The sequence below is a fragment of the Emys orbicularis genome, chromosome 1 (assembly GCF_028017835.1).
Source record: "Emys orbicularis isolate rEmyOrb1 chromosome 1, rEmyOrb1.hap1, whole genome shotgun sequence".
Lineage (NCBI taxonomy): Eukaryota > Metazoa > Chordata > Testudines > Emydidae > Emys > Emys orbicularis.
The window spans coordinates 208,034,656-208,060,595 of NC_088683.1; the positions used below are offsets into that span (position 1 = coordinate 208,034,656).

The 25,940-nt window shown below is 42.1% G+C and overlaps 1 protein-coding gene across 1 annotated transcript in view; it reads left to right on the forward strand.

Moving 5' to 3' along the window:
* Positions 1-25,940, forward strand: part of LOC135894483 (interferon-induced GTP-binding protein Mx2-like) — a 71,381-nt gene that overhangs the window by 39,014 nt on the left and 6,427 nt on the right. The window contains exons 10-16 of the mRNA XM_065422623.1: positions 17,113-17,267; positions 18,982-19,120; positions 19,583-19,781; positions 20,620-20,698; positions 21,680-21,802; positions 23,745-23,886; positions 25,755-25,913. Coding sequence (XP_065278695.1) covers positions 17,113-17,267; positions 18,982-19,120; positions 19,583-19,781; positions 20,620-20,698; positions 21,680-21,802; positions 23,745-23,886; positions 25,755-25,913 — 996 coding nt within the window. The remainder of the gene's footprint in view (positions 1-17,112; positions 17,268-18,981; positions 19,121-19,582; positions 19,782-20,619; positions 20,699-21,679; positions 21,803-23,744; positions 23,887-25,754; positions 25,914-25,940) is intronic.

A 25,940-nucleotide genomic window follows, 5' to 3' on the forward strand; every position in this document is an offset into this window, starting at 1 on the left:
CAGGAGCAAAATAAGGGGTCAGAACCTCAGCTGGTACAAACCAGCACGGATCCATTGGTTTGAAAAGAATTACACCAGCTGGTTCCAGCAGAGATCTGGTCCAACCAATAACAATATTGTTCTGACTTTGTCCATAGTTATGACTATTGCAGAGCTGAATCCACTCAAGCCGTCTATCATTTCAGGAGCAGTACTGAAGAGTTGCTGGACTAGACATTTGCTTTTCAGTGATAGTTTGTGAACAAGTCCCAGGGCTGCTGGGCATCTTCATCTGGGAAGCAAAGAAGCAGGCAGGTAATGCATAAAAGGTCACAGTGAGCAATGCAGGCACAGGCAGGGCCTGGAGCTAACTTGACGACCAAAGAATCACAAGTATTCCTTGGAGGAACACCCCCACACACAGTCAAATGCAGCTTTTGCAGCATCGCTCTCAACACAGTCTAAAGCAGTTTTTCCAGGATCACTCCCAAAACAGTCAAAAGAAGCTTTAACAAGACTGCAACCAACAGAGTCAAAAGGAGCTACTGCAGTGCCACACCCTTGCATACAGAGTGCACCTCCAGAGTGGAATGAGATGATTCAGAGACAGATAGCAGCAGCCCAGTGTGCGGAGTCTGAGAAATATCAAGAAGAGATGAAACAGCAAGGGGGAATCTCTGATCTCGAAGAGCAACAGAATGAGGCAAGTCGGATACTTGGCACTTGAGTGAAAACTGACACCTCTTCTGAGATTTTAATGCTCAGCTGCTGCTGTCATTTAGAGCTGAATTTTCAGCAGTCTGACCTCACTTTTGCACACATGATTTGCAGGCACGGATCAAAATAATTCTGTCTCTGTGTGAGAAAGTCTGGGCACCAATCCTGCAAACACTTATGCACATGTTTAACTTCATGCACATGTGTAAATCCCTTTGACTCGTATAATACTTTGTAAATCATATGTGTAAATCTTTGCAGGATCAGGGGTCAGGTGCTCAGTCATGTAATTACTAAGGGCATGGCTACACTCAGGGCCGGCTCCAGGCACCAGCATAGCAAGCTGGTGCTTGGGGCGGCACATGGAAGGGGGCGGCACATCCAGCTCTTCGGCGGCGGGTCCCTCAGTCCCTCTCGGCAGGAAGGACCTGCTGCCAAATTGCCGATGAAGAATGAAGCGGCGGCGGTAGAGTCGCGACGTAAGTGCCGCAGATCACGATCGTGGCTTTTTATTTATTTTTTGGCTGCGTGGGGCGGCAAAAACCCTGGAGCCGGCCCTGGCTACACTTGCAGATGTAGAGCGCTGTGTGTTAAACCAGCCCTCGGAGAGCGCAGTAGGGAAAGTGCTGCAGTGTGTTCACACTGTCTGATTCAAGCGCACTGGCGTGGCCACATTAGTAGCTCTTGCAACGCCACAGAGAGCAGTGCATTGTGGTAGCTATCCCAGCATTCAAGTGGCTGCAACATGCTTTTCAAATGGGGGTGAGGTGTGACAGGGAGTGTGTTGTGTGTATGTGGGGGGAGAGAGAGTGGGTTTTTGGGGTGCTGAGAGTGTGTCAGCATGCTGTCTTGTAAGTTCAGACAGCAGCAGACCCCCCTCGCTACCCCCTCTCTCACACACTCACAGCAAGCAGCATTCCACAGTAATGGTTGTTTTGTCCCGGAGCAGATGAGCATGCCGGCTGTCAGAAACGGAGCTTTGAAAGGGGATATCTGCATGCCTGCAGCCGAGTTCAAAACAATAACAAGAGTGGCCACTTGCCTTAAGGGAATTATGGGATGTTTCTGGAGACCAATCACAGTGCAGTAATGCAACACCTCATTCACACTGACGCCCGGGCGTTTCAGCCAAGGAGCAGCAAGAGTTATGCTTCTCGTGGAGGTGGATTACCAGGAGCGCTCCAGCTGCAGAGTCCAGGCGCTCTAAGTGCCTTGCCAGTGTGGACTGGTCGAGAGTTAGGGCGCCTGGGCTGCTTTAATGCACTCTAACTTGCAAGTGTAGCCAAGCCCTAAGATTTGCACCTGCATTTCATTTAGAGATTAAAAAAAAAAAAAATAGGCATTGAAAATAGAAGGGCCACAGCCTAACTCCAGCTTTCCCCTAGAATGTATATCTTAATGAATATTCACAATAAGAAACTTTAAACAGATATTATGGGATTTGGGTTTTTGTTCTTCTACATGAGGCTCCAGTGCATTCAACAGAAACTGGTAGAAATACCAAGACTCTTATTTAATGTTTCCTATGTTTAACACTGAGAAAACCAGAATAGACTTTTGAAAAGTTTATACTAAAGTTAATAAAGCAGTTAAATAAAGTTATTAGATAATAAGCATTGCAGTTATGATCCGGGGGTTCAAAAATATTTTCTCCTGGTGATAAGTATTGTTTTACTTATCACTAAAGATAGCTATTCTGTATTTGTCTTTTCATATATTTATTTCCTGAAATAGTGTTTTTAATTCAGGCTGGAAGATAAGAATTAGGCTCTTTATCTCTATACACAGATACCAAATTTTAGATTAAAATAGGAAGCTGCCTGACCTGTTAAATCATAAAATTAGGGCTGTCAAGCGATTAAAAAAATAAATCACGATTAATCATGTGATTCATCATGCTGTTAAACTATAGAATACCATTTATTTTAAATATTTTTGGATGTTTACTACATTTTCAAATATATTAATTTCAGTTACAACACAGAATACAAAGTGTACAGTGCTCACTTTATATTTATTTTTGATTACAAATATTTGCACTGTAAATGTATGATGCATTATAAATAAATGAGAAAAAAAACTGCAGTTACCAAAAATAACTGAACAAAGTACATTTGATGGGGTGTTGTTCTTACTTTTCTTATTGTGTATTCACTTACTTGCTAATTTATAAAATTCAGTAATTTGCAATAGATATTTCAGCCATTGGTGCAAATTAGCTAAATTTTGCTGAATTTACAGAAGTGTGTTTACCTTGTCAAGAATACTACAGAAGGCTTGTAGCTCACAGTACAAAGCGAGTGGTCTGGTGGTGTGAAGTATAGTTTGCTGATGATGTACATCATTTATGGCATAGACATGTTTAACTTCACCTGATTCTGTGAAACAAGCTCAAATTAAATGATACACTATTCTTACAGAACACAGAACACACCTTGTACAACTACTATGAGGAGAAAATCCGTCCCTGTATTGATCTCATTGACTCCCTGAGAGCGCTCGGAGTAGAAAAGGACCTGGCTTTGCCAGCAATTGCAGTGATTGGAGACCAGAGTTCTGGAAAAAGCTCGGTTCTAGAAGCCCTGTCCGGAGTCGCTCTTCCTAGAGGCAGTGGTAAGAATTTACCTTTCACCTTTTCATCTCAGAAATCTGCCTCTTCCCCGAGTCGCAGTGGTGTGTTCCTATCTGATATTCTGTAATTCATGTCAGTTTGGGGACACTGAAAGTTGGGTTTAGATTCATCCCTGACACAACCCAAAAGAATTTGTATTTTCCCAATCCCATCATACAGAAAACACTGTTATGATGAGAACTGTGCGGCAACTGGAATATCCCTTTTGTGGGAAATGACACTATTTTGAAATTTGCTTTCATTCCATATTGGAAAACAACATCATATTTCAGACTTAATTGTGAAACAATTTTTGGAAATGTTATTTTGGGTCAATTGAAACATTTAGATTCAATAACATCGAAATGTTTTGTTTCAATGTTGACTTTATGTTCTATTATAAAACTTAGAATATAAAATAAAAATTGAAACAAAAAGTCATTTGAAATGAAAAAAAACCCAAAGTCAATAGTTTAGGTTTTTCTAAATTAAATTTTGGTTAAGTCAACACATCCCCCTGCAACATAAAGGAGAGATGACACAGAACTGGGGGGCTGGAAATCAAATCAGTGTCTTAGATGTCTGTATACTAATGTGAAAAGTATGGTGAATAAGCAGGAAGAACTCAAAATGCTAGTAAATAAACACAACTATGACATAGTTGGCATCAGACAGACTCGGTGGGATAATATGCATGACTGGACTATTGGTATAGAAGGGTACAGTTTGCTCAGGAAGGACAGGCGGGGAAAAAGGGAGGAGGTGTAGCCTTATATATTAAACATGTATACACTTGGACTGAGGTTGAGATGGAAATAGGAGACAGTTGAAAGTCTCTGGGTAAGGATAAAAGGGGTAAAAAACAAGGATGATGTCATGGTAGGGGTCTACTACAGACCACCTAACCAGGTGGATGAGGCTTTTTTTAAACAACTAACAAAATCATCCAAAACATAGGACTTGGTGGTGATGGGGGACTTCAACTACGCAGACATCTGTTGGGAAAACAACACAGCAGGGCACAGATTGTCCAACAAGTTCTTGGAATGTATTGGAGACAATTCTTTATTTCAGAAGGTGGAGAAAGCTACTAGGGGAGAGGCTGTTCTACATTTGATTTTGACAAATAGGGAGGAACTGGTTGAGAATTTGAAAGTGGAAGGCAGTTTTGGGTGAAAGTTATCATGAAATGATAAAAGTTCATGATTCTAAGGAATGGTAGGAGGGAGAACAGCACAATAAAGACAATGGATTTCAAGAAGGCAGACTTTAGCAAACTCAGGGAGTTGGTAGGTAAGATTCCATGGGAAGCAAGTCTAAGGGGAAAAACAATTGAAGACAGTTGGCAGTTTTTCAGAGAGACATTATTAAGGGCAAAAGAGCAAACTATCCCACTGCATAGGAAAGATAGGGCTTAACCAGGAGATCTTCAATGATCTAAAAATCAAAGAAGAGTCCTACAAAAAGTGGAAACTAGGTCAAATTACAAAGGATGAACATAAACAAATAACACGAGTATGTAGGGACAAAGTTAGAAAGGCCAAGGCACAAAACGAGATCAAACTAGCTAGAGACATAAAGGGTAACAAGAAAACATTCTACGAATACATTAGAAGCAAGAGGAAAACCACGGACTGGGTAGGCCCGTTACTCAATGAGGGGGGAGGGAATACCAACAGAAAATGTGGAAATAGCAGAGGTGCTTAATGACTTTTGTTCCTTCCTAAATGGAGTACAATCAGTTACACACATACAAAATGGGAAACGACTGCCTAAGAAGGAGTACTGCGGAAAGGGATCTGGTGGTCATAGTGGACCGTAAGCTAAATATGAGTGAACAGTGTAACACTGTTGCAAAAAAAGCTAACATCATTCTGGGATGTATTAGCAGGAGTGTTGTAAGCAAGACACGAGAAGTAATTCTTCCGCTCTATTCCGTGCTGATTAGGCCTCAACTGGCGTATTGTGTCCAGTTCTGGGAGCCACATTTCAGGAAAGATGTGGACAAATTGGAAAAAGTCCAGAGAAGAGCAACAATCAACCCCCCCCGCTCCCTGCCCCCAGCCCCTTACCGCGCTGCCTGGAGCACCGGTGGCTGGCGGTGCTACAGCTGCGCCGCCCAGCTGGAGCCAGCCATGCCACCGCGCAGCACAGAGCACCAGGTCAGGCCGGGCTCTGCAGCTGCGCTGCCCCAGGAGCTGGCAGCCCCACCGCCCAGAGCATTGCACCGGCGGCGGGGCGAGCTGAGGCTGCGGGGGAGGGGGAACCGCAGGGGAGGGGCCGGGGGCTAGCCTCCCAGGCCAGGAGCTCAGGGGCCGGGCAGGAAGGTCCCACGGGCTGTAGTTTGCCCACCTCTAGACAAACACCTGTCAGGGATGGTTTAGAATTAGATAATACCTAATCCTGCAAGGGACTGGACTAGATGACCTCTTGAGGGCCCTTCCAGTTCTGTGATTCTATGAACATTTTGATTTTGTTGAATCAGCATTTTCTGATTCAGAACATTGCTGGAAATTGTCAGAAAATTTTTGACCAGTTCAAGTTATGACTATATCCTCGAGCAGTAAGTCACTTTTTCCAGTCAGGTGGGAAACATCTAGAAGTGTTCTACTAGATAAGAGGGACTATTTGTGGTTCAGAAGGATGCCCATCCTTACTCATTACAATAAATAAAAAACAAACAAACTGCAAACTCCCTACCAGTTGAAAAATCTCTCAATTTTTATCACTTTTGCTATAGTATATCTAATTTTTGCTTTATCGTTATGGTTGATCTACACAGATCAGGAAACATATTAAGGAAACATTTTTAGTTCAAGAAATGCATTTGTTTAGATCTCTTCATAACCAGCACCCAATTCCAATCACTGAAGGATATAAAGGGGACTTGATACTTTAGCTTAGTCATGTTTTCAGGGGGGTTGCCGCATTCAGTGAGTATGTTACTGAAATTCCCCAAGAAATCTAATACACCTCCACAGTTTCAGGGTGGCTCATATTTGGTGGGCAGTAATGTCTCAAGCACATGAAACTATTTTCTGATAACATCCTGTATTTTAGTGTATTCTACACCATCCCTTATGCCAAGATGCAGCTTTTAATTTCATTTTCTAGAGGCTCTATTTTCATATTTAAAATAAAGTTTTCCTTCGTCAGAGCTACAGAAAGATTTTAAACACAGACCAATGCCTTAGAACAGTGGTTTTCAAACTTTGGGTCGTGACCCAGTACTGGGTCACAGAATGCAAGGCGCTGGGTCGCCTTGCTCAGCACTCAGGGACCCTGGCGGCCGGCTAGTAAAAACTAGTAGTCCCTACCTGTTCTGACACCGTGCTGCACCCCGGAAGCAGCCAGCAGCTGGTCCAGCTCCTAGGCAGGGGGGCCACGGGGCACTGCACACTGCCCCCACCCTGAGCTGTGGGTGCCAGCGGGCAAGAGCTGTGTGGAGCCAGACCTGCTGCTGGCCGCTTCCGGGGCACAGTGCAGTCCGCGGTGCCAGGAAGAGACGGGAAGCCTGCCTCTGCATCCCGCCTGCGCCGCTGATCAGGAGCCACCAGAGGTAATCCTGTGCTTCAACCCCACGCCCCAATCCTCTGCCCCAGCCCTGAGTCCCCCCCAAAACCGGAGCCCCCTCCTGCACCCCAAACCCCTCATCCCCAGCCCCATCCCAGAGCCTCACCCCCCTGCACTCCAACCCCCTGCCCCAATCCAGAGCCCCCTCCGACACCCTGAACCCCTCATCCCCAGCCCCACCCCAGAGCCCTGACCCCCCTCCCACACCCCAAACCCCTGCCCCAGCCCAGAGCCCCCTCCCACACCCTAAACCCCTCATTCCTCACCCCAACCCTCTGCCCCAGCCCTGAGCCCCCTCCCACACCCCAACCTCTCATCCCCAGCTCCACTGGGTCATGGGCATCAACCATTTTCTTCAACTAGGTTGCCAGAAAAAAAGTTTGAAAACCACTGCCTTAGAACATCTGTTGCACTTCTCCCTCTGCATATCTTTACCATGGGTTGGTACATCTCCCACTTCAGCTAGCTGAGGAGCATGTATCAGTGCAACACTCCTTCTGCAGCATTAATAGCAGAGGTAATTGTGTGCAGTGAAACCTTTGAAAGGGAATCAACACTGCTCCCTAGCCAGATAATAGCAACCTTTGTCCCAAAGAACATAAGAATGGCTATATTGGGTCAGACCAAAGGTCCATCTAGCTCAGTATCCTGTCTTCTGACAGTGGCCAATGCCAGGTGCCCCAGAGGGAATGAACAGAACAGGTAATCATCAAGTGATCCATCCCCTGTCGCTAGGGTGACCAGACGGCAAGTGTGAAAAATCGGGACGGGGGTGGGGGTTAATAGGTGCCTATATAAGACAAAGCCCCAAATATTGGGACTTTCCCTATAAAATCAGGACATCTGGTCACCCTGCCTGTCGCCCATTCTCAGCTTCTGGCAAACAGAGACTAGGAACACCATCCCTGCCCATCCTGGCTAACACTTCCTTATTTACTTTCTCCACACCAGTCATGATTTTATAGATTTCTGTCATATTCCCCCCTTAGTCGTCTCTTTTCCAAGGTGAAAAGTCCCAATCTTATTAATCTCTCCTAATACAGAAGCCATTCCATACCCCTAATAATTTTTGTTGCCCTTTTCTGAACCTTTTCCAATTCCAATATATCTTTTTTGAGATGGGACGACCACATCTGCACGCAGTATTCAAGTTGTGGGCGTACCATAGATTTAGATAGAGGCAATTTGATATTTTCTGTCGTATTATCTATCCCTTTCCTAATGATTCCCAACATTCTGTTAGCTTTTTGACAGCCACTGCACATTGAGTGGATGTGTTCAGAGAACTATCCACAATGACTCCAAGATCTCTTTCTTGAGTGGTAACAGGTAATTTAGACCTTGTGAGGGTTTACGCCCCTGGTTGCCGAGCGGTACGGCCCAATGGCCAGAGTCTCTCCCACTCGACCGGGCCCCGGCCCGCGGCCCTAACGACGACGTAGGACCTTGCCACTGGCTTAGCAGGGGGGGTCTTACCAAAACACGCGGAGGCTTACCGGGGGCAAGGTACCAGTCCGTCACACACCTCCGGGTCACTTCCTACCGGCTTGAGAGTTGGGGTCTCCCACGAGTCCCAAGGTTCTCCGCGGGTCTCCGGGTCCATCACCTCCTCGGGCTCCTCCCACAGCAGGGCTTCGTGCTGGCCAGGGGAAGCTTCAGTTCCCAGCAAGTTTAAGGGTGGTGGCTGGTCCTCTGCAGGAGCTTCCCAGGTAGGTCCTTCCCCTGCAGCCGCCAGCCCAGACTGAGCTGAAGTCCCTCCTTTTATACTCCCAGAACACTTGGAGCATGCCCAGTACGAATGGGGCGGGACTTCCTCCGTCAGAGCTACTGGTCTGACCCTACTGGGGCGGGGCTGGGCTGCCCCGTCACAGACCCCATCATTTTATATGTATAGTTGGGATTATGTTTTTCAATGTGCATTACTTTGCATTTATCAACACTGAATTTAATCTGCCATTTTGTTGCCCAGTCACCCAGTTTTGTGCAATCCCTTTGTAGCTCTTCGCAGTCTGCTTTGGACTTAACTATCTTGAGTAGTTTTGTATCATCTACAAATTTTGCCACCTCATTATTTACCCCTTTTTCCAGATCATTTATGAATATGCTGAATAGTACCAGTCCCAGTACATACCCCTAAGGGACACCACTATTTACCTCTCTCCAGTCTGAAAACTGACCATTTATTCCTACCCTTTATTTCCTATCTTTTCACCAGTTATCAGTCCATGAGAGGACCTTCCCTCTTATCCCATGATAGCTTATTTTGCTTAAGAGCCTTTGGTGAGGGACCTTGTCAAAACCTTTCTGAAAATCTAAGTACAGTATATCCACTGGATCCCCCCTTGTCCACATGCTTGTTGACCCCCTCAAAGAATTCTAGTAGATTGGTGAGACATGATTTCCCTTTACAAAAACCAGGCTGACTCTTCCACAACAAATTATGTTCATCTATGTGTCTGACAATTCTGTTTTTTACTAGAGTTTCAACCAGTTTGCCCGGTATTGAAGTCAGGCTTACAGGCCTGTAATTGCCAGGATCACCTCTGGAGCCCTTTTTAAAAATTGGCATCACATTAGCTATCCTCCAGTCATTTGGTACAGAAGCAGAATATGAGCCCTGTGCTTGCACAGGAGGGCACCCACCTGCAGCTCTCATGACCCAGGCAGCAGTATGGGCATGCAAAAGACCTTCTGACAGCATATGCTGAAGCTAGTGTCTAAACGGGAGACACATGCATTGCGCTCCAGGTATTTACGAAAGACACTATGTTAAAGCTCTGCAAAAGGTGGTGTTATTCTGAGCCACTTTACTCTGTCTAACAACAGAAGAACTGCCAGGGACAAGGCAGGTAAACCACAGTACTTCCAGAGCACCCTTGCTTCACCTTCACACCTTCTGGGTGTGAGGTAGGCCAGAGTGGAAGTCTCCTCCTTTTTTGTATCTGTCAAGTTTGGCTGCTATTCCCAAAGGGAAAGTGCCATGGAGATTAATAGAGTTGAAACCAATAGAGTTCTATGAAATGAAAATCAAGACTGGACGTTTTTCTAAAAGATATGCACTAGCATTACAGGAAGATATTGGCCTGATGCAGGAATCACTGGGTGCAATTCTATGGCCTGTGTTACGTAGGAGGTCAAACTACATGGTCATAATGGTCCTTTCTGGCCTTAGCATATATTAAAATTAAACAGGGTTCTATAGAAATTACTCTTAAAAACCTATAGAAATTAATACATGTATAGATTTTTTTAAACAATCCCATACAATACAATACAAAATCATTTCCCTACTATAGAACAGGATCAGGGTACAATTCTGTAGTAGGGATATACTTACAATGGCTGTGCGATTGTATAAAGCATCTAGCAGTACACACACCTTTAAAGTTTCCTCTCTCTTCAGATATATATTACTGGTTTCCATTACCCATTTTAACTATATGAAATACCTTTCAAACAAATGTGAAATCTTTCAAAACAGAAAGAACTTTTAAAATATGGTCACTGCGCAGTGCTGCATACAAATGGGATGATAGTTTTCCTCACTGCCCTACCAATGCCCAGCATGTTTTCCCAACTCTCAGATATTCCATAGTGTGTGAGCTGTGTGAACACACTGAAACGCTTTGGGCATTCTGCATACTGTGGGAAAAGCTACATTCTGTGGTGTGCTCTGTACCCATTCAAAGTAACAAGGATGATCGTTACCAGAATTAACTCTCTTTATGGACAACTGCAGGTATTGTTACCAGATGTCCCTTAGCACTCAAACTGAAAAAACTGGCTCCTCAGCAGGAATGGAAAGGGAAAATTAGTTACCGGGATATAGATGAAGAACTCCACGATCCCTCAGTGGTGGATAATGAAATAAGAAAAGGTAAGTGCTATTTACTGCATTCTGATTTAATTCATCAGATCCTCCTTTTCATCCTCTATTCCCTTCTGTTAGGCAGCATAACATTTCCCAAATTAACACCCTGATCATCAGTGCTGAGAATGCCAAGAATACAGGGAGCCACATTCACAGTGGCATTGCAGCATTTTACATCAGAAGTGATTTGCTCCAGGAGTTTTCAGACCAGCTCAGGCCATAGTGTATCCTTGCACTTGACATTGGCCAATACCTAGTATTCTAAGGGAAGACAAAAAAACATGTAGCTAGCTAGTTGTAGTGTTCCACCTGATGGGAGAAAACATCTCTCCTACCCCTAAGGGCTATCAACTTATGCTCTGAAGCTTCACGTTTCATTGTCCTTGTTGTCGTAGCTTGCATATTTACATACATCGTTACTGGTGATAACATTGTTTGGTTTTAAGTATATATCACTGTGCCTAAGTGGGACATAGCTGCAAATGCCAGCTCAGGACAGACTGTTGAGAAACAGAGGAGGCACACTCTAAACTGGTGGTTATTCTGTCATTAAAGTTTATCTAGCCAGTAACAAAAAGTGAGTTCTTGTATCATCATACTGGTTAACAAGAAGCCAAAACCACAGTCTCCTTAGGCATTCCAGTCCCTGGCTCACCACCCAGACCACTGGACTTTATGATGAAAGGTTACTGAAAACTAGATTCACCATACATAAGGTTCTTCTAATTCCAAAGGGTCAGACACACACGCCAGGTCAAATTATAAACTTTAGCATTTTACCAAATACAACACAAATGCCAATCCTTTAGTAATCTAAAACTAAATGTTTATTGATATAAAAGAAGAGAGTTATTAAATGATTAAAGGAGCATATACAACTGATTTTAGAGTTTGTAGGTAAGGATCATAGCAGTGATGGTAAGTCTGCTAGCTGGCGGTATGGTGTCTGTACCAAATTGGATAACGAATGTGAGAGAGGCTAAACGGCATAAATTAAGATGTTTATACACCAATGCGAGAAGCCTAGGTAACAAAATGGAGGAATTGGAGCTCCTGGTCCGAGAAATGAAACCGGATATCGTAGGAATAACCGAAACGTGGTGGAACGGTAGTCACGACTGGAGTACAGGTATGGAAGGGTATGTGCTGTTTAGGAAGGACAGGAACAAAGGTAAAGGTGGGGGAGTAGCATTGTATGTCAATAATGAGGTAAACTGTAAAGAAATAATAAGCGATGGAATGGATAAGACGGAGTCTGTTTGGGCAATACTCACATTGGGTAAAAGGACTACTAGAGCCTCCCCTGGGATAGTGATTGGGGTGTGCTATAGACCGCCGGGATCTAGCCTGGATATGGACAGAGAACTCTTTAATGTTTTTAGGGAAGTAAATACTAATAGGAACTGTGTAATCATGGGAGACTTTAACTTCCCTGATATAGATTGGGGAACAAATGCTAGTAACAATAATAGGGCTCAGATTTTCCTAGACGTGATAGCTGATGAATTCCTTCATCAAGTAGTTGCTGAACCGACGAGGGGGGATGCCATTTTAGATTTGGTTTTGGTGAGTAGTGAGGACCTCGTTGAGGAAATGGTTGTAGGGGACAACCTTGGCTCGAGTGATCATGAGCTGATTCGGTTTAAACTAAATGGAAGGATTAACAGAATTAAATCGGAGACTAAGGTTTACGATTTCAAAAGGGCTAACTTTAATAAATTAAGGAGACTAGTTAGGGAAGTGGATTGGACTAGCATATTTAAGGATTTAAAGGCAGAAGGCGCCTGGGATTATTTCAAGTTGAAGTTGCAGGAGCTGTCAGAGGCCTGTATCCCAAGAAGGGGAAAACGGTTCATAGACAGGAGATTTAGACCGAGCTGGATGAGCGAGCGTCTCAGAGGGGTGATTAAGAAAAAACAGAGAGCGTACAAGGAGTGGAAGATGGGAGGGATCAGCAAAGAAACCTACCTTATTGAGGTCAGAGCATGTAGAGATGGAGTGAGAAAGGCCAAAAGCCGTGTAGAGTTGGACCTTGCGAGGGGAATTAAAACCAATAGTAAGAGGTTTTATAGCCATATAAATAGGAAGAAAACAAAGAAAGAAGAAGTGGGACCGCTGAAGACTGTAGATGAAGTGGAGATTAAGGATAATCTAGGCATGGCACAATATCTAAACGAATATTTTGCATCGGTCTTTAATGAGACTAATGAAGGGTTTAGGAATAGTGGCAGCATGACGGATGGGAATATAGGAGGGGGGATTGACATTACCGTATCCGAGGTAGAAGCCAAACTCGAACAGCTTAACGGGACTAAATCGGGCGGACCGGATGATCTTCATCCGAGAATATTAAAGGAACTGGCGCGAGAAATTGCAAGCCCGTTAGCGATAATTTTGAATGAATCTGTAAAATTGGGGGTGGTACCGTTTGATTGGAGAATAGGTAATGTGGTTCCTATTTTCAAGAAGGGGGAAAAAAGTGACCCGGGTAACTACAGGCCTGTTAGTTTAACATCTGTAATATGCAAGGTCTTGGAAAAAATTTTGAAGGAGAAATTAGTTAAGGACCTTGAGGTTAATGGCAATTGGGACAAATTACAACATGGTTTTACAAAAGGTAGATCGTGCCAAACCAACCTGATCTCCTTCTTTGAGAAAGTAACAGACTTTTTAGATAAAGGAAATGCGGTGGATCTAATATACCTCGATTTCAGTAAAGCGTTTGATACAGTACCGCATGAGGAATTATTGGTTAAATTGGAAAAGATGGGGATCGATATGAAAATCCAGAGGTGGATAAAGAACTGGTTAAAGGGGAGACTGCAGCGGGTCGTACTGAAAGGTGAACTGTCAGGTTGGAGGGGGGTTACCAGTGGAGTTCCTCAAGGTTCGGTTTTGGGTCCGATTTTATTTAATCTATTTGTCACTGACCTTGGAACCAAATGTAAGAGTGGGCTGATAAAGTTTGCGGATGACACAAAGTTGGGAGGTATTGTCAATTCGGAAAAGGATCGAGATATCCTGCAGGGAGTTTTGGATGACCTTGTAAACTGGAATAATAGTAATAGGATGAAATTTAATAGTGAGAAGTGTAAGGTTATGCATTTAGGGATGACTAACAAGAATTTTAGTTATAAGCTGGGGACGCACCAGTTGGAAGTAACGGAAGAGGAGAAGGACCTCGGAGTCCTGGTTGATCGCAGGATGACTATGAGTCGGCAATGTGACGTGGCCATGAAAAAAGCTAATGCGGTCTTGGGATGCATTAGGCGAGGTATTTCTAGTAGGGATAAGGAGGTGCTGGTTCCGTTGTACAAGGCACTGGTAAGACCTCATTTGGAGTACTGCGTGCAGTTCTGGTCTCCCATGTTTAAAAAGGATGAACTCAAACTGGAACGGGTACAGAGAAGGGCCACTAGGATGATCCGAGGAATGGAAAACCTGTCGTATGAAAAGAGACTCGAGGAGCTCGGTTTGTTTACCTTAACCAAAAGAAGGCTGAGGGGGGATATGATTGCTCTCTTTAAATATATCAGAGGGATAAATACCAGGGAGGGAGAGGAATTATTTCAGCTCAGTACTAATGTGGACACGAGAACAAATGGATATAAACTGGCCGTCGGGAAGTTTAGGCTTGAAATTAGATGAAGGTTTCTAACCATCGGAGGAGTGAAGTTCTGGAACAGCCTTCCGAGGGAAATAGTGGGGGCGAAAGACCTCTCTGGCTTTAAGATTAAGCTAGATATGTTTATGGAGGGGATGGTTTGATGGGATAACGTGATTTTAGTCAATAGGTCAATAACGTGCCATCGCTGGTAATTAGTAACAATGGTCAATGATGGGATATTATAAGTTGTTATAGAGAACATTTTCCAGAGGGTCTGGCTGGAGAACCTTGCCCGCATGCTCGGGGTTCAGCTGATCGCCATATTTGGGGTCGGGAAGGAATTTTCCTCCAGGGTAGATTGGCAGAGGCCCTGGAGGTTTTTCACCTTCCTCCGCAGCATGGGGCAGGGGTCGCTTGCTGGAGGATTCTCTGCGACTTGAAGTCTTTAAATCACGATTTGGGGACTTCAACTGCTGAGTCAAGGGAGAGAATTATTCCAGGAGTGGGTGGGTCAGCTTTTGTGGCCTGCATCATGCGGGAGGTCAGACTAAATGATCATAATGGTCCCTTCTGACCTTAAAGTCTATGAGTCTATGAGCTTGCAAAAAGTCTCTCTGGATCACCCAAACAAGTTGGAGGTCATCAGTCCCTTGGTCAAAGCTTCCTTGTTAGAAATCACAGTCCAGAGGGGTGAAGTAGGAATGTAGACAAAGTAGTGATGTCACGTTATCCTCTTTTATACTTTCAGCCCATGTGCCTGGAAAGTTACTAGCAACAAGATGGATTCTTAGGTCGCATGTCCTTATCACATGTCTTGCTGAGTCACTGGGCAACGATTGCCTCAGTGCTAGGGTGACCATACATCCCATTTTGGCAGGGACAGTCCCTTTTTTACGCCCTGTCCCAGCTGTCCCGACTTATTTGGCAAAAGCAGGTATTTGTCCCATTTCTTCTTGTCAACTTGATCAGTTGGCAAGAGCAAACATGACAAATTCCCGCTTTTGTCAAAAAAGGTGGGTACAGAGGAATGTTTGGGGTGGAGGGGGGGGGGCAAGCACGGACACCAGCCCTAGCTTTTGGCAAATAAGGTCACCCTATCCAGTAAGTGTGTTGCTGATCGCCTGAGCCCTGCCTGCCCCCCACATGGGGAGGGGGGCTCGGGCGAGCAGTTTGGGCCAGCCTCATGGGGAGGAGAGAGAGGGCCAGCCCTGCGCCATATCCCGTCTTCCGTTTTGGAAATATGATCACCATACTCAGTGCCCTCTGAAATGTCTACAGGAGGAACTCACTGGCTGAGTTGAGTCTCTTCAATGGCCCATCAACACATGGATGGTTAGACCTGATGGAAATCTGATTTGGGGGGCGGGGGGTTACCCAGGAATACAACACATGTTTGAGATACAAATACATAGCAAATATTCATAACTTCACATACAAATATGATACATGCATATAAACAGGATTATTATACTTAGCAGTCTATTGTCTAAGTCTAATAAATGTATACTATGATGCTGTATAAACGGAAGGTGACCATGTATATCACTGTTGTTACCACTGGTAGAAAATTACCATAAATTTGTACAAAGTATTTCAATAGAATACCTTACATGAAATACTTTGTACAAATTTATGGTAATTTTCTAACAGTGGTAACAACAGTGATATACATGGTCACCTTCCTTTTATACTGCATATAGTGTACATTTATTCTCTAAGGTTTTCAAGAAATAATAAAAAAAAAATTGGTACGGTAGCGAGGTAAGTGACATAAAAGTCAAATAAGCTAATTATGCATCTGAAGGTTTCTCATGAGAAATTATTTATTTTGGTATCAAGAAATAGCAGCCACACACAGCTATAAAATGATGTAGTTATGTTGAATTACCAAATCAGTTGCATGTACTAGCAGGCTTCTGTGAGGTGATGTTTGATTTAGACAGTGTGGTCTGATAGTTAAAGCAAAGTACTGGCACTCAATATCCTTCCATTCTGTTCATGGCTCTGCCACTGATTTGCTATATGACCTTGGACAGGTCACTTAATCTCTGTGCCTCACTGCATCCATTTATAGAATGTGTATAATAATCCTTTGCTACCTTGCATGGTTGTCAAGGATTAATTAATGCATGTCCAGCATTTTGAAGATGAGGAAGCAATTGTGTAAATGCTAAGTATTTTATTGTATCAATATTGTTATTTTTATAAGCCATCTCCAGATATTTGATTTTTGTACATTGAGATTTCTGAAAGTTTAATTCAGAGACCAGGAATCGGCAACCTTTGGCACGCAGCCCGTCAGGAAATCCACTGGCGGGCCGGGACGGTTTGTTTACCTGCAGTGTCCACAAGTTCGGCTGATCTCAGTCCCCATTGGCCTGCAATGGTGAACCGCGGCCAGTGGGAGCTGCGATCAGCCGAACCTGTGGATGCTGCAGGTAAACAAACGGTCCCGGCCCTCCAGTAGATTTCTCTGACGGGCTGAGTGCCAAAGCTTGCCGATCCCTGTCATAGACAATGTATTCTTCAATTTTTATTAAGGCTCAAATCCTGAAAAGGAGTCTATTGATTTCCATGGGATTTTTGCCTGGGCGGGATTGTCCCCCAAAATGCTTTTCTAAAAAAAAAATTTTTAAATAAAAAAAAAAACAGGTGGCAACAGGAGCTTTCCAGTTCTGATATGTGCTAATCTGAAATTCCCATGAGGAGTTTCTAAACTTTGCTTTTCCTCTCTTTCCCTTTCCTTCTTTGTAGCCCAGGATGCAATGGCTGGTGAAGGAGTGGGCATTAGCCAGGAATTAATTTCCCTAGAAATTAGCTCCCCGAATGTTCCAGATCTGACACTGATTGATCTTCCAGGGATTGCTAGGGTGGCTGTGGGGAATCAGCCACAAGACATTGGAGAACAGGTAATGCACATACATGTTCTGAGCTAGGAAACAGTAAAGTTACATTAGTAGGGATCTAATGCACAAATTATCTTAAACAGAAGGTTTTACTGGAGGATCTAGACAATAATGTTCTATACAGTTCACTTAGCTCATAACCAGAATTAAAGATGTTGTAGATAACAGACAGGACAGTTATTGATGGAGGAAGTGCTGAAAAGAAGTGTGGTGGCCACTTAGAAATTTCTTTAGTTTTGAGCTATCCTTTTGCTGAATTTTGTCTGTAGAGCTGACCAGCATATGTTTCATTCTATCTAGTGTATTCTTCTACAACTGAGGATCATGTTGTGTAGTAAGGAAAAGACAAACTGGCTCCATTATTAAATTTACTGTCTCTCAGTGCTTCCCCACATAATGGATCAAATTCTAACTTCAGCAGAGTTATCGCAAACTTACAGCAGTGTAAATGACAGCAGTATTTGACCCATTTTTTTCTGAATCATGTAGAACACTTTATGGAGTGAAAAAGATAATGCATAAAGTAGAAGTGAGTGATGATTTTCCCGTCTTTATTATAGAAAAAGGTAACAAACTAAAATATTTTTAATTCAAATAAGAATTCTGCAAGAACAAGGCCACTTATAATGTAGCCCTAGTGTTAGCAGGAGCTTAAGGGATGGATGGTGGTATACAGTAGATATGTGTATTAGTACCTCCTCCACAATACATGTAAATGGTAAACTGTAATGAGAGTTGCAAAGACTTGACAAATGTCATCAAAGGTTAATTAAATGAGAAGGGTTTGGCCATGTATTGCAACAGTGTCAAAGATAATACAAGTGGGCTCCCTTATCCAGCCAGAATGCAGGAAAAAAATCACTTTATTTTGCGATGAGATTACTATAGTAATTTGTACAACTCTACTCATTTTATCCACAATAAAATGGTTGGTGTGACACCAGCTGCACATGTCAATTGTCCTGAATGGCCCACATTCTCCAGATGCAAAATAAGGGAGATAAAGCATCTTACTTTTTGAACGTGACAGAAAATGGTGTTGAAGGGAAATATAGAAGACAAGGGAAGATTTATGGAAACCCAGATAGGATAATAGTTACATGAATTCAATATAAGTAGAGCTGTGTGAACATTTGGCAACATAACACAAAACCATGAGAAACTCTGATCTTTGGGATTCAAACATGGGGGGGGGGGGGAACAGCCAAGTTTCATGTAGGTTTTTTTTTTACTTTTTACAAATCTCTCATTGAAAGGCAAAGACAAGACATTTTGTTTTCTTTTGATAGGTACACTTTTGAGATGGATGTATTTAGCTCTACATTTTATCTGATCTTGACATGTCAATATAATCCAACTAGATTTTTTATTTCTTAGCTGTGCATTTAGACAATATAATTTGGTTGTCTCTAATGCAGGTAAAATATTATTAGCATATTCATCGACTAGATTGTGTACCTGGCCTAGTAAATTTTTATGATAATTTCCCAAGGTCGATATAATAGCAGTCTGTTCTGGGGCATGTTACACATTTGGATTACCTTTAGATAATCAGGCTGAATTCAGCTGCTGAAATTTGCACATTAGCTTCTATTGTATGATTGTATCCATCATGTGTATGACATTCCACCTCGTCAGATGAGGAGGAGCCTGGCATCCAATGGCATTTGTCACATCAAACTTTACTGCATTTCTTTCTTACCATATTTTATTACAGATCAAAAAACTAATTAAAAAATTTATTGCCAAGCAAGAGACTATAAATTTGGTAGTGGTGCCAAGTAATGTGGATATCGCAACAACAGAGGCACTGAAAATGGCTCAAGAGGTAGACCCTGATGGAGAGAGAACGCTAGGTGAGACATACTTTTAAAAATACAAATGGGGGGAAGTTAGGTCATAGAGTTCTAATATTCTTCCCACCCTGCCCCAACCCTGCAAAGAGTTACCTACTGTAAGGAAAAAACAAGCTCTATGGAATAACATGAATTTTGCACACTGATAAAAGGGAACCAATATCTAAAGGGATAGCATAATTTGGGGTCCTGCCACCATTGATACTATGCCTATAAATACATTGAAAACTGAAAAGATTAAAAGTTAATATTGTAAAAGCTCTGCTATTAATTTGGTGTTCCTGGAAAAGGTGGGGGGAGGAGATAGGGGTTGGGGGGGGGAACTTACAGGACCACTGGAGAAGTCACTTTAGCATATGTTACAGGGAACAGACCTGCATTGGGTGACTAGATACCCCTGATAGATCTTTCCCATCATTAATTTCTGTGCTTGTCTAATCTTCTCATCATATTACTTCCCAGGGATCCTAACAAAACCAGATTTGGTGGACAGAGGAACTGAGTCGTCGGTTGTTGATATCGTACAAAACCTTGTCATCCACCTAAGGAAGGGTTATATGATTGTTAAATGTCGTGGGCAGCAAGATATTCATGAAAAGCTCACCCTGGCCTCTGCAATCCAGAAGGAGAGAGCATTCTTTGAGCAGCATGAACACTTTAGGTAGTTTTCAAACAGTTAAAGGGCCTGATCCAAATCCATTGAGGTCAATGGAAAGATTCCTGCTGACTCCCATTGGATTTGGATTAGGTCCACAATGAGAATTATTCTCGAGCTTAGTTTGGGATGGGTTTTTTTGTTTGTTTGCATTGTCTGTGTGGTAGTGTTTTCCAAAATGCAAGAAAGTGTTTACATGTCAAATAACGTCTCTTAAACGCAACTTCTTTTCAGGTTCAAGTTTGATTTAAGCCCTGATTCAGAAAATCATTTAAAAACATGGTGACCATTAAACTCTGAAGTAGTCCCAAAGGAGTCAAGTTAAGCACTTGTTTTAAAGTGCGTTGTTGGCTCAGGCATTAACGCATATCGTTCTATCCACTGGAAAGTATGGGGAAACTCACAGGAAAGATACGGTCTGTGTCAGGAGAACGCTGTCCTCCACAAACTATTGCTCTTCAGCGTTTCATGCATAAAGAGAATTTTTGAACCCGAAAGTGGTTCTGAATGAGTATCCCTACCATATATAGCAGTACATACGTTCTTATAATACAGCAATTTATGTGGATATTCTCATCTCATGATCTTTTTCTGAAGTTATGGATCTGAACCTGTTTCTGTTCTCAGTCTGTTCAGCAAACAGCTCATCATTTCAAATCTAATCTTGCACAAAAGCAGATTTGGCAGGATGTAGTGAGGCTACGGCTGCACCTTCACTAGCATTCCCCTGCTTGATCTGAAGAAACTGTATTTACCTGCTTTGTGTTGCAGAACTAGGGAAGACACTGCTCTCTTGTTTGGCAAATGCGAGGCGTCTATATTCATATGCCTTATTCTGTTTCAGAGTTCTTCTGGATGAAAACAAGGCTACTATCCCCATTTTGGCAGAGAAACTTACAACTGAGCTTGTGGAACACATTAATGTAAGCTAACAAAGAAACACTTTACATGAGTAACCATTTAAAAAAAAATAGGACCCGATCCTGCAGTTTTGGAGGACTGAGCCCGTAAAAATTATTTCTATGAATAGCCTTTAATTACCCCGCCTGATGGCAATCTGGAAGTACATGGTCCACTATACTGAGCCTTGGCTTGGCAGTCAGGTGTAGAGCTGGGCGGATAATTGATTTTTCAGTTCAGCTGCCAAACCAGGGGTATAATCAGGGAAATATTCATTTTGGTTCCAATAATGTTTGGAATTTGTCAGTAAATTAGAAAAGTCCAGCTCTTCCCCAGCTGAAACTATCGGGTCATATTCAGATAGTTTTGGGTTGACCGAAACTGCTTTTTAGAGTGAATAAATTATTCATCCAAAAAATTTTACTCAGTGATAGTCAGTTGACCAGTATTCTATTCTCAGATTTGCTGCTGACCTACTATTTAAACATGGGCAAATCACTCTGTGATTCAGTGTTCCTGTCTTTAAAGTAGGGATTCTGATACTTGCTTTCCTTTGTACAGCACTTTGAGATCTATGGATGAATAGTGCTAACTAGAGCGAACTATTATCATAATTGTCAACTTTTGGAAGCCTGAATAATTTATATACAGTAAATATGAAATATTTTAGATACTATGTGTGCTTTTTATAAACAACTGTTTAATAATAATGAAAAGGTTCCTGAGATGCACTGGTTCTCTAAATAGGATGCTGTACTAGACCAGCAAAGCAACACTGCTTTTTTTTTTTTAATGTAAGAGAAGCACCGAAGAACAACACTCTTTAAACCTTCCCCATTCTTTTCTCAGTAAAGGCAGTGTTGGTTTAGACTACAGAGCATATCTGGACTTTTAAGGGCAGTGCAAGATTCATAAATCTCCATGTCACACTCTGAAATGCTCTATTTCTTTCAAAGAATGGAATTGTCCAAACTGTACAAGTATTGTTGTTTTTTCTCCCCTAGAAATCTTTGCCCGCTTTAGAAGAGCAAATAAACATTCAACTCCAAAAAGCAACTGAAGAGTTACGCAAATATGGCAAAGGCACACCAAAAGCAGAAGGCGAGAAGTTGTTTTTCCTAATAGATGTAAGTATAAATATGTATTTGGTTGTGTGGCACAGCAAAGAGAGCTGAACAATTACTAAACTTTCCTGAGCTTATCAAAATCAGGAATTTCAAAGGGAACAAATTCATTTCTGCCATCAACACTTTGTAGGGCTTTCATTGCTTACAACACACATAAGCCTAAGTGCATCCCTGGATTTAAACCATGGATGCATTTGACTCATGGTGTCCAGTCTGATGATGTATTTTGCCCAAAAGGTTCACAGAACTTAGAGAAGTGGATATAAAATAACTTACACGTATATTCCCTTACCCAAGCTTAACTTCTCTGTCCACAGCTCAGGCAGGTCTGGGGCTTCTTTTTCATCTCTGAGTTGGGAGAACCAGTCTACACTGCTTGCAACAAGCTTCCTCTGCCTCTGAATGAGTCCTCTCAGCCTGTCAGCTGTTTTACAGACACTCTCAGGGTCACCCCTCCCCTGTCACTTGAAGTTCCCTCCCTTTGATATAGTCTGTGAGGTCGCAGCTTTAGCAAAATAAAACCTGTTTATTTCACTGGCATCTGGAAGTAGCATCTCCCAGTAATGGCCCCATTGCTCTTGTTATGAAGGTGTGTACCTGAAGCTGTCTGATCTGTTAATCCTAGTTTTGTTTTCTGCCTAGGACAATCCCCAATTCCAGTCTGATTTAACTGAGTTCAAGCAGGCAGCAATACAAAATGGAACAGGGAAACCAGGTCAAACTTAATATTCAGTAGAAATAATACAGACAATGAGCTCCTGAGAAAGCCAAGGGCTTTGGTCACATAATATAAGTTTCAGGGTAACACAGTATAGGGGAAGCTTAGATTAGTACATTTACTCAAAGGTTTTAATCTTCATATCCACATATCTAGCTGGCCCCCAACAGAAGCACATCTCCCAGTATGAAAAATGAAACTAACAAAAGTAGGATAATGTATGGCAGCTTCTACCCAGCCTCGCTATTGTCATCGGGCTCTATTGCTCGCTCTGAAAAATCGTTACTGCTAATTGCTATGATGGCTGCTCAGTGGTCTGTACGAAATGAGTTGGTGGTCTCAGCAGTTCTCAGCAGACAAGTGGCCACAGTAAGGAAAAAAGAAACCTCACAGTCCATGCTGATGGCTAGCTCTCTCAGCAAAGAAAACCAAGGACTAAATGAGCATTGAGAAGGAACTACCCCTCCAGAACAGGACTGAGGCACATGGACAGAATGCTGGTGGAGAAGCTCGTACATCTGCTGTCCTGGCTGATAACTAGACAACTTCAGACTCAAAGGCTGTCAGGAGCAGTAAATGTAAAACAAAAAGAAAAGAAAAAAAGAACAACTTCTTCAAAAGTAGGTGTTTACAATTAGGTACCTCAAGCCAAATATAGGCACCCAAACAAATGGTCTGATTTTCAAAAATGCTGGGCACCCACCCACTGCCACGAAAATCAGGCCACTTGTATAGGTGCCTGAATCTGGATTTAGGAGCCAGTTATAGGCACCATTTCTGAAAATCTTGGCTGATGTTAGATCAGCTTTTAGGGTAAAGAGAAAGGGACAAAGGAGATGAATTAAGATTTAGGTTGGGATTTTCAAAAGCACCAACGTGAGTTAGCAGCATAAATCCCATTGACTTGTAGAGCAGTTCAACGCTGGACAGAACTTGGTCAATATGACATTATAGCGTTCCATGGTTACGTCTCAATGATTTCCATAACACACGTCCTCAGTTTACAAATATAAGATGCTGGTTCTGCAGACAAAAATAGGCCCTCAGCTTTGATACCTGTGTACACTGTACCTGTACCTTCATTGGCTTTGCATAAATCTAACCGATTGGAATTTAATAAAAGATTGCCTTGATCCACAAGGAAAACAGAATCAAGTTCACTCTTGCTTAGCTATGCTGCCTTTACAGAACTCAGAGTGTTGTTTTTTTTAAATCTCACTTCAGAAAATCAAACTGTTTAATCAAGACATCGTGAATTCAATTGCGGGAGAGGAAAAGTTGTTTGAAAATGAAATTAGACTGTTTACAAAAATCCGCACAGAGTTTCAAAAATGGGGGAAGATACTTGATGACAGTGCATTGACTGGTAAGTACAGGGGATTGCCTGTGAAGCTGCTATGAAATATTTATTTTGACTGAAGTTGTAATACAGCTAATAGATCAAGATTAAAACTTGAAGTGATGAGAACTTATCTACCAAGATCCCCAGCTGGTGTGAACTCACATAGCTCCACTGAAATCAATGGATTCCCTCCATTTCCATTGAAATCAATGATGCAAGGACAATTACACCAACTGACAATATGCCCTTCTTGATTCTTTGAATACCTTACATTAAATTTTTTTCTAAAAGTCTATGGTTTAAAGTCTAGCAATTTATGAGTAATAAAATAACCACCTAAAGAACACCCATGTTTCACAGATAACCCAGTCTGCTAATTGCTTACTGAATCCAGATCTAAAAGGAGAAGAATGTCTCACAGAAATTGAACTTTAACATCAGCTCAAAACATTTCTAAACCTCTCAGACTACCCATTAATTCTTCCTCTTGGTGAACATGTAGCACACATTTCTGTTGAGCAGCACCTATTACTATACGTTTTTAGCTGTCCGTGCATGTCTACATAAACATTGCTAAATGTAATTCTAAATGAATAGTTACAAAATTGATGCAGGGGTACATGTCACTGAGGGGCAACTACATTTAGACACAGGTGTTTTCTATGGTCTAATCTGTCCTATCCCATCACATACCCAGAGCCAGTTAATCTAAAGATATTAGGTGAGTGAAAAAAATAGGAAAACAGGTGAAAAGAGGAGATAGCAGGTGAACACAAACACAGGAAAAATAGAAGAGGAGAAAGCCAGTAAAAACTAGTTTCTTTATGATGTTACTTATTCCCTTTGAGAATCAGTTGAAATGCTTGTGTGTGTGTGAATGGGAGGTGCACCTGCATTGCATGTAAAATGGAGATAATGATACTTCTGCCTTCCTTGAGATCTACCCATGAAAAGCACGGTGTATGAGGCAGGTATTATTGTTTATAGAACTGAAGTCATTGCAAGGTATGTTAATCTAACAGTTCTAGTTGCAAATCATCAGAGAGCTGGAATAAATATTAAACATAGCAGATAAATGGAATAGACAAGACTTACTAAATTATTCAAGTTTTTGGGCTTTCTATTGTAAAGTACATTGGAAGATGTTTTTCTGGTTGACTGATTCATTTTACAAACCCCTATACACCTTCCTTCTAAAGTTTTGCCTCTCAAACTCCAGTCTACTTATCATTAAACACTGCAAAAAAAATTGCAGTGTAGTTTGTGTCAAGCCCATAAGTTTCTGGAATCTCTTGGAGTTTCTGAGAGGAATGGTCCTTAAGAATTGAATGCAGCATTACCTGTGCACCTCCTGCCTCCAGTCATGCATGATTATGCTACAATTTCTAAATCCACACATGATCAATCAAGATTGGACACTTTTTAAAGCACTTGTACATGCGGATGTGAGGTACACATGTATCAAAAAGGGGAACAAATATTATGTAGGATGGCAAATTTCTCCAGTGTTGACAATGTTTTAGTGATGGTGTTGTCTGAGTGTACTAGAAGGTCTAGAATAGACTTATTTGTGGCAGTTTTTCAGCTGCAGAAAAGATATCAGACTGACAGGAGTTGCTGTACTGGATCAGACTACTGGCCCTTGTTCCTGTTTCCATTAGTTTATATGTTCATCTCAGTGAATGAAACAGCTCATTCTTAAAAGTAGTAACGGCATATTTTGGCTCAGTTCTACGGAAATCAACTTGCTTAAATGATCAGCTGTGTACTAGTTCTTCCAGTCAAGTGTCTTCAGAAAAAAGAACTAAACTTCCACTTTAAATCCATAATTTTCTTTTATAAATTCATCAGATTTGGTGTATTTAAATAGTGCTGTTGTTTTAATGTTATAGTTAGAAAAACTATACAACATGAAGTGTGGAGATTTGAAAAACAATATCGTGGAAGAGAGCTCCCAGGGTTTGTCAGTTACAAGGCATTTGAGACCATTGTAAGACAGCAAATCATGGCACTAGAAGAACCAGCTATTGAGATACTGAAGAACGTAATTGGTGAGTTTCATTTACTAAGCTTATCCT